Genomic DNA, 9,770 nt, shown 5'->3' with positions numbered 1-9,770 from the left:
TTATCTTTACTTAGCAATGTACCTATTAAATGAAGTTAACATTTAATAATTTTAATTAGGTACAATGGCTCGCACTAAGAAAGGTGCAGTGAAATCTCCTCCTCCTAACAAGAGAGGAGAAGCTTCGACGTCTAGACAACCGCGCTTGAAAAGAAAAGCAAGTAGACGTCTACAGCTTGAGGACGAGCCATCATCTGGAGAGGATACTCAACAACAAGAGGAACAAGATGCACAAGGGGACCAAGAGGAGGAAGTCCCTTATGATAAGTCGCGCTTCACCTCCGCCGAAAATGAAGCTTGGTACAATGCTAGGAGGGGAGCTAAGGTATTGGTGGAAAAGGATGTCACCTCGGATGCCGAGGAGGTCTACCATCTCAAGGCCTCCTTTGCCAAATTGGGATGGGAAAATTTCTTTAACATCCCAAACTTCTATTATGAGGAGCTTGTCCGAGAATTCTATGCAAATGTGGAGGACAAGAAGGTTTTTCACTACGACACGGAGGTGATTACTAGTACAGTGCGAGGGAGAAAAGTTCGAGTCCATAGAGCTGATTTGGAGCGCTATCTTCATGTTTCGGATGTGGGGCGCAAGGTAGATTTGAAGAAAGCCTTCAAACCCAATGATTTGGACTCTTGGAACATGCTAGAGGCACTTGTACGTTTGGGGGTTGAGTACAAGGCTACTCGAACGACGGGGCGATATTCGGTATTGACTTCATCATTTCCGGAGTCGCAACGTCTCCTTATTTACCTATTTGCCGCCAATATCATTCCGAGGGCAAGTGGAACCAATGAGGCGCGCACAAGTGACATCTATTTCTTGGATAAAATGAAGCATGGCTTAGGAAACATCCAAGGCATTCCATTGGGAAGCATTATCACCAACCACATGTGGGCTGTGGTTCGCAGTAACGACATCAAACATGCTTTCCCGTATCCTCGGTTCTTGACCTTCGAGTTTCAAAGGGTTGGAGTGGATTTTTCTAACGCTTTCCCTACAGGTCTCAAGAAGAAGGACGTCTTTACATTGGATTTTTGCAGGTTCATTTTGAAGAGTAAAGACGGCGGTGGTCCTTCAACTCAAGGAGGTGCTCAAGGGGACATTAGGCAAGAGGAGGAAGTTGAAATTGAACGAATTGAAGGGGCTCAAGGGGTTGAGACAACTACCCCGCCGGTCTCAAATGAACCGTCTTCCTCACGGCCTCCAACCTCACCTCAAGACACTCGGTCGTTTTTCAAGAAGATAATGGACAAGCTGCTTTGTGTCGAGGCTGAGGTAAAGAAAAGCCGCCAAGAGAATAAGCGGAATTCCGAGCGTATTCGTCGCATCGAGACCAAGCTGGGTATTGAAGCTCCTCCGACTCCACCATCGTCACCTGACCAAGCGACTACTTGAGGGAGTGCTCGTCTTGCAGAAATGTTTTTTTTTTCTTTTCTGTAGTATTTGTGATGTTTTTAGTGATTTTCTTTATTTCTTTTTTGTGAACTAATCCAAGTGATCTTTATCTCTATTGTGATGATAGTGATTCGGACTACTAAAAGTTGGAAATTCATCACTTGGACATGGATTCGGATTGCGCAAGTTCAATTGAGCAGTATTTTCTTTTACTCTTTATTTATTTTCCTTTTTTCACATTGAGGACAATGTGAAGTTTAAGTGTGGGGGAAGAAAGTATTGAACTTGCATTTACTTGCTAGGTGATGATATTTTGTGGATTTAAATGCTTAGAAATGTTGGAATTGTGTTTGAAATGCTTGCCATGTGGATAATTGCTTGAAATTGGGTTTGTTGGCAGGGAGTTTTCATCCATTTATAAGGAGAAACTCTGTCAAAATTTTTCTAAAATCTTTTCCAATATTTCACTATGGCCCAAAAGTTCTTCAAATTTTTGCATTTTCATTCAAAAAGGGCTAATTGTTCCAACCTTAAGTGTTTAATTCTTCCAATTGTTGAAACTTTATATGTATTTTGGAAAGTTTAGTCCTCATTTAACTTGAAAATGATTATTATGCAATTAGGATTTTTACATTTTAGAAAGTATATTGGATAAAGTGAGGAAAATTATGCCTATAATTTTACATGTTTAATGAGATTTCTTCTCTTTACTTAATTTTGCAAGTAAGTAATTGATATAGTCGATAAAGGTTATACTCCTCCTGTGATTATTTTTATATATTTTTTCTATGAGGGAAAAATAAAAAAAATAATAAAAAAATAATAAAATAAAAAAAAAAAGAAGAGAAAAAAAGAAAATAAAAGAAAGTAAATAAAAATTGTTCTACTCCAATGATTCACCTACCGAGTAACCGGGGGTTGGCATCTACAAATGTCGACATTCGCGTAAAAAGGTACTTGAATTAAGAGTATGCATAGCAACTTGAATAAGTGAAATGTTGAGTAACCGGGGATCTTCACCTAAAAGTGTCGATGTTCGCGTAAAAAGGCATTTTCACTATTTAAGTAAAAATTAGTATGAATAAATCCCTCTTAGTTATAGAATTTTGAGAAAAAGATGATTATAGGAGGAGGAAGGCTATAAATTGACTATGTGATTTGCTTATTTGTAAAATTAAGTTAGGGTAAGAGATTAAGTTTAACTTGTTAAATTTAGGGTATAATTATCTTTCCTTTACTTGATATTATGAGTATTTAGTGTAAATTGAATAATTGTATAATGATTATTTTCCAAGTCTTGAGGAATTAAATTGGACAAAGTGCATATATTGTTTCACCTCTTGAATCATTGCATTTGATTATGTGTGAATTGCTTGAGGACAAGCAATGATTTAAGTGTGGGGGAGTTTGATAAGTGACTAATTTACGTAATAATTGTATGATATTTTATATTATTTTTAGTCACTTTTGTTATATTATTGGAAGAAAATGAATTATTTTGGCTATAATTGGTGAATAAATGTTTTTAAGTGATTAAATGAGGTTTTTATCACTTTTTACTTGGATTTTGTGTATTTTGACAGTTTTGGTGCATTTTCGTATTTCGGCTATAACTTAAGCTACAGTGATCGGATTAAGATGATTCTTGAACCAATTTGAAGATAAGAGATAGATCTACAACTTTGGTGAAGACATCTAAATCCAGTTTGAAGGTTTTCCAGGTCAAAATGCCGAATTACAATAGCAAATTTCTACTGGTCGAAACTGGAACAGGGCAATAAGCAGGTAAGGGTATTTTGGTCATTTCTCAGCCTACACAGATCCAAATGAGGTGATTCTTGATGCATTGGAAAGCTAACTAAAAGGGCTACAAGTTTCATGTTTTGGTCAAGAGCTAAATCAGCTTTTATCATCAAGAAAAGTTCAGTGGAAGTTGATGCAAAATCGGAGCAGAGCTGGAAATTGAACCAGAAGTGACCAAATGGTCACTGTAGCAATCCGGCCGGAATTTGGCCGGATTTAAGGCCGGATTTCTGGCCGGATTGCGGTCAGAAAAGGCTGCTCTGTACGCGTAAAACTCAATTTCACTCCCACCAACTCACATTGGATGCTAGACATGTGAGAGACATTACCAGCTGTAAGGAGAAAGTGTAAAGCTTCATTCCTTGACCATTTTCATCATAAAAAAATAGCCAAATTCATTGTAAGAGGGAGGTTGGAGTTCATAGCAGAAAATAGAAGAGAGCTACGGGAGAAAGCTTGAAGCTGCAGAAATGTAGCTCTTTCATCTCTCTAGCGTTAGTTTAGCTTAGTATAGTGTAGTATAGTCTGTCCATTCTTGTTTATTATCTAGATTAGGATGAAGATGGAGGATGAAGAAGGCAAGGAAGAAAGCTCATGTGACAAGGGTTGTATTCCTTCCAAACTCTTTATCTTTTGTACTTGATTCCAAGTTTAGTTAATATACAAGTTTTGGATTTTGTGTTTAATATGTGTATCTAAAGTTTAAGCCTTGGGTTTGGTTGAACTTTCTATAATTGTTAGTGTTTATTATTTGGTTATTTGACTGCTATGATTTGAGCAAGTTATTTAGCACTTTGGCTTCTTAAATCATGATTAATCTGGTACCATTGATTGTGATTATCTAAGGTGTTATTTCTGCAATGAAAATTGAGACTTAACACTAGTTCAAGAAGTGCTAAACATAGGGAGTACACTCACGAAAGTAGAGGTGCACCTATGTGGTTTTTAGTGATTCATTTCATGTAATTTCACTGAAGAAATGAACTTGTAGCTAATTTCATAACCATGAGAATAGGTATGAATTAGTTATAAGTATAATTGATTCACTACGAAAGTAGGATTCAAATGCATAAGGAAATTTCACCATAATTAGCCTAGATGTAGTAATTAATGATCCAAATATAGCACTTGCATGAGTAGTTGGGGATACCATAACCTAAGGAGCTTTCATTTGTCATTTTGTATAATTTCAGTAGGATAAATTTGTTATAATTCATTGATAGTCTAAATAATAGAGAAGCTTTAGTAATACCGGTAATTGTTCACTCTTCCTTGTGGGATCGACCCGATATATACCCTAAACTACTAGTTGATCTGTATACTTGCAGTGAACGGGTGTAATTCGGTATTTTTTAGCTTGCACGTATGTATATACGTCAAGTTTTCTGCGCGTTGCGGGAAAAGATTGTGGCATATGGTGTGAGAGCAACTTTTTAGTTTAGACATATTATTAGTTATACTGTGAATGTTTTTTTGTTTTTTATGTGGTAATGTGTTTTTATCACTATCTGTTTAACTATTTTGTTTAAGTGTTAGGCAATTTTAGGTGATGAGAGATAGGTCAATTTGGAGGACAATGTGTGAGGAAAAGTTTGGGAGATTGGCAATGGATGGTTATCAAGTGCAAACTCTCGTTCAACAGAGGTAACAAGAATTTACTGAATTGTATGTCTTTTGAGATGGTTTAGGTGCTAAAGGCAAATTTGATGTAATTAAAGTTACAAGGTTCAATGGACAGCCATGATGCATGAAATTGAGCAGAGGAGGAATGTTAATGTTTTTAATTCTTATCATGTGATTTGTGACTTGTGTGGAGGTTGTCATGCTACTAATACATGTATGCAAGCACAAAATGTGGATTATTATGATAAATTAGAGCATTACAATCCTTGTTTTGATCAATATAGTGCTAATTGGAGCAATTCTCCTGCTTATGGTTGGAATAATCAATGTACTTATAGTGATAATTCATATTTTTATGATCACCAACCTGAAAGTGTCCAATATGAATCAAAATCATCTTGGGAGTTGGCAATAGAAAGAGTAGCTAATGATTCTAAGCCATCTTGGGAGTTAGCTTTAGAAAAGCTAGCAAATGCAACTTCCGATCGTTTTGATAGGATTGAAGAAAGAATAGATGAATTAGCTTCTCACTTTGGTCGAATACATGAGCAATTGAGTGCATTGTGTGAAGTTATTTCTTCTAATAATTTGCAAAATGATCCTAGCATAAATGGTGGGAATGTTGTATGTGAAAATGGGTTGCATTTTGATGAAAATGATGAATCTCAATTGTGTTTCAATGAGCAAATGTCCATTTCACATGATAATATCTTTGGAACTAACTTTGAACCTCAAGAGGTGAGTTTTAATGACTCATTTTTCACCCCTCTTGAGGAGTGCATTGAAAGTATAGGTTCTAAAGGTATTCCTGCCCAAGATACTCTCATGACATTTCCTTTGGGAAGTTCTCAAGTGGTGTATATTCAAGGTAATATCTATGAAACACTTGGGATAGGTAAGTCACTTTCAATTCTCACATCATTAGATTATGTGGCTTTGGCTATAAAGTCACCATTTAATGATCCACCACGGCCTAAAATGGTGGATTATTCGTTAACTAAGCCTCCTTGAAAAATGAGGTGATATAGTCAAGCTAATGACTATAAACAAGCGCTAGTTGGGAGGCAACCCAACGAATTTTTTTTAGTAAGTTTAAGTGTTTAATTAGTGTTTTTGTGTGTTTTAAAGGTGGCAATGGCAATGGTTTATGCAATGTGTTTCAAGTGCAGAAGAACTTATAAGGAAGCAAAAAGGGAGTTTTCTTGTTCATTTGATCCAATTCATGCATTTGAAGTGCTTAATTCTAAAGTTATATTGATGCATGATTTCATGTTTCAAGGAGCAATTGGTTGAGAAAGCACAAATTTTATGTTTAAGGTGAGTAATAAAAAAAAAACTTTTGAAAATGGAAAGTGGAAGGAAAAACTGCAGAAATAAAAAATTTCTGCAGCAAATCCGGCCTCAAATCCGGCCATAAACTGGCCGGATTCATGGCCGGATTATCAGGGGAAGAAAAAATCAAATTTTCGGAGCTACTGCCTCATATCCGGCCGTTAATCCGGCAGGAAATCCGGCCAGTTTCTGGCCGGATATGCAGAGTTAAATAAAAAAAAAAAAAAAAAAAAAAAAGAGAAAGGGCACTGTAGCAATCCGGCCAACAATCCGGCCAAATTTAGGCCGGATTAAAGGCCGGATTGAGAGGAAAAATCGAAAAAAAAAAAAAAAAAAATTTGTGGCTACTGGCCAGTATCCGGCCGATAATCCGGCCGAATATCCGGCCGGAAACTGGCCGGATTCTGGCCGGTTTTGCGCACTAAAGGGAATCCGCGCGCGGATTCCCTCATTTCTTTTCTTCCTCCTTTCTTCAACCTCCACACACACTCACACCTTGAACACACACTACTCCTAAAAACCCTCTTTTCACCATCCAATCTCCAAACTAAATACACCAAAACATTTCTCTTTTCCTTGTGAGTTGATTCCATAGCTTAAATTCCTTCAAAAACAAGTTCTAATTCGGATTTGAGCTTGAGAAGAACAAGGGTTTCAAATTTTTGAACTCTTCATTTGGGTTCAAATTGGAGTGAAATTTTTGGGGGTTTCTTCACCATTTGCACCATTAATCATCTACCAACAAGTTTGAGGTAACAAATCTTCACCAAATGTTATCATTTGAATTTTGTCAATTTTCACTTTTTCCTATTTTTGGGCAATTTCGAATTTTTTTTCATTTTGTGAAGTTTGATGCTTTTTATGATGTTATTGAGCTTATTGATGATTATTGGTGATGTTTAACTCATGGGTTTGAGATTATTTGGTGAATTTAGCAATTTTAAGCTAATCTTGAGGATTACTTTGATTTGATCATTATTAGCTAATTTTTTTTTTTGGGGCAATTGGATTGAAGAAAATTGTATGAGAGTAATGGATTGGTCTAGGATATTTACATGCTAAATTTAGGCTTAATTAGCTTATCCTTTGATTTTTGGCATGTTTATTCTAGAAAATTTGATTAAAGTTGAATTAATGACCTTTTTAAGTCTAAACTCATGGTTAAGGTGCTTTTTAGCATTTCATTATGCTTATTTAGGTCATTAAGTTGGGAATAAGTTGTGTGATTGTTTAATTGCTTTCTCTACCTATTTGGACATTTTATGCTTAAGTGTTTTATTTGGAAAAAAATGAAAGAAGCATTTGTTGTTGATAATCAATTGTAAAGTCTTGCTTGTGAAGTTAATTGCTAATTATTATGTGAGTAAGTTGATAAGATTGGCTAATTAAAGATAAAGAGGTAAAAGTGAATGAGTTTTCATTATCTTTACTTAGCAATGTACCTATTAAATGAAGTTAACATTTAATAATTTTAATTAGGTACAATGGCTCGCACTAAGAAAGGTGCAGTGAAATCTCCTCCTCCTAACAAGAGAGGAGAAGCTTCGACGTCTAGACAACCGCGCTTGAAAAGAAAAGCAAGTAGACGTCTACAGCTTGAGGACGAGCCATCATCTGGAGAGGATACTCAACAACAAGAGGAACAAGATGCACAAGGGGACCAAGAGGAGGAAGTCCCTTATGATAAGTCGCGCTTCACCTCCGCCGAAAATGAAGCTTGGTACAATGCTAGGAGGGGAGCTAAGGTATTGGTGGAAAAGGATGTCACCTCGGATGCCGAGGAGGTCTACCATCTCAAGGCCTCCTTTGCCAAATTGGGATGGGAAAATTTCTTTAACATCCCAAACTTCTATTATGAGGAGCTTGTCCGAGAATTCTATGCAAATGTGGAGGACAAGAAGGTTTTTCACTACGACACGGAGGTGATTACTAGTACAGTGCGAGGGAGAAAAGTTCGAGTCCATAGAGCTGATTTGGAGCGCTATCTTCATGTTTCGGATGTGGGGCGCAAGGTAGATTTGAAGAAAGCCTTCAAACCCAATGATTTGGACTCTTGGAACATGCTAGAGGCACTTGTACGTTTGGGGGTTGAGTACAAGGCTACTCGAACGACGGGGCGATATTCGGTATTGACTTCATCATTTCCGGAGTCGCAACGTCTCCTTATTTACCTATTTGCCGCCAATATCATTCCGAGGGCAAGTGGAACCAATGAGGCGCGCACAAGTGACATCTATTTCTTGGATAAAATGAAGCATGGCTTAGGAAACATCCAAGGCATTCCATTGGGAAGCATTATCACCAACCACATGTGGGCTGTGGTTCGCAGTAACGACATCAAACATGCTTTCCCGTATCCTCGGTTCTTGACCTTCGAGTTTCAAAGGGTTGGAGTGGATTTTTCTAACGCTTTCCCTACAGGTCTCAAGAAGAAGGACGTCTTTACATTGGATTTTTGCAGGTTCATTTTGAAGAGTAAAGACGGCGGTGGTCCTTCAACTCAAGGAGGTGCTCAAGGGGACATTAGGCAAGAGGAGGAAGTTGAAATTGAACGAATTGAAGGGGCTCAAGGGGTTGAGACAACTACCCCGCCGGTCTCAAATGAACCGTCTTCCTCACGGCCTCCAACCTCACCTCAAGACACTCGGTCGTTTTTCAAGAAGATAATGGACAAGCTGCTTTGTGTCGAGGCTGAGGTAAAGAAAAGCCGCCAAGAGAATAAGCGGAATTCCGAGCGTATTCGTCGCATCGAGACCAAGCTGGGTATTGAAGCTCCTCCGACTCCACCATCGTCACCTGACCAAGCGACTACTTGAGGGAGTGCTCGTCTTGCAGAAATGTTTTTTTTTTCTTTTCTGTAGTATTTGTGATGTTTTTAGTGATTTTCTTTATTTCTTTTTTGTGAACTAATCCAAGTGATCTTTATCTCTATTGTGATGATAGTGATTCGGACTACTAAAAGTTGGAAATTCATCACTTGGACATGGATTCGGATTGCGCAAGTTCAATTGAGCAGTATTTTCTTTTACTCTTTATTTATTTTCCTTTTTTCACATTGAGGACAATGTGAAGTTTAAGTGTGGGGGAAGAAAGTATTGAACTTGCATTTACTTGCTAGGTGATGATATTTTGTGGATTTAAATGCTTAGAAATGTTGGAATTGTGTTTGAAATGCTTGCCATGTGGATAATTGCTTGAAATTGGGTTTGTTGGCAGGGAGTTTTCATCCATTTATAAGGAGAAACTCTGTCAAAATTTTTCTAAAATCTTTTCCAATATTTCACTATGGCCCAAAAGTTCTTCAAATTTTTGCATTTTCATTCAAAAAGGGCTAATTGTTCCAACCTTAAGTGTTTAATTCTTCCAATTGTTGAAACTTTATATGTATTTTGGAAAGTTTAGTCCTCATTTAACTTGAAAATGATTATTATGCAATTAGGATTTTTACATTTTAGAAAGTATATTGGATAAAGTGAGGAAAATTATGCCTATAATTTTACATGTTTAATGAGATTTCTTCTCTTTACTTAATTTTGCAAGTAAGTAATTGATATAGTCGATAAAGGTTATACTCCTCCTGTGATTATTTTTATATATTTTTTCTATGAGGGAAAAA

The 9,770-nt window shown here is 36.9% G+C and overlaps 1 protein-coding gene across 1 annotated transcript; it reads left to right on the top strand.

Moving 5' to 3' along the window:
• Positions 1 to 6,841: 6,841 nt before the first annotated feature.
• Positions 6,842 to 8,970, top strand: LOC113771381. Its single transcript, XM_027315968.1, has 2 exons — positions 6,842 to 6,906; positions 7,634 to 8,970. The coding sequence occupies exon 2, from the start codon at positions 7,639 to 7,641 to the stop codon at positions 8,968 to 8,970; it is 1,332 nt and encodes a 443-aa protein (XP_027171769.1). The 5' UTR covers positions 6,842 to 6,906; positions 7,634 to 7,638.
• Positions 8,971 to 9,770: the final 800 nt, after the last annotated feature.

The sequence above is a fragment of the Coffea eugenioides genome, chromosome 5, assembly GCF_003713205.1.
Source record: "Coffea eugenioides isolate CCC68of chromosome 5, Ceug_1.0, whole genome shotgun sequence".
In the NCBI taxonomy this organism is placed as follows: domain Eukaryota; kingdom Viridiplantae; phylum Streptophyta; class Magnoliopsida; order Gentianales; family Rubiaceae; genus Coffea; species Coffea eugenioides.
This window is presented reverse-complemented; position numbering and strand designations above follow the sequence as displayed.

Coding starts and splice junctions, on each gene's coding strand:
- LOC113771381 (XM_027315968.1), top strand. CDS start 7,639: ATGGCTCGCACTAAGAAAGGTGCAGTGAAATCTCCTCCTCCTAACAAG.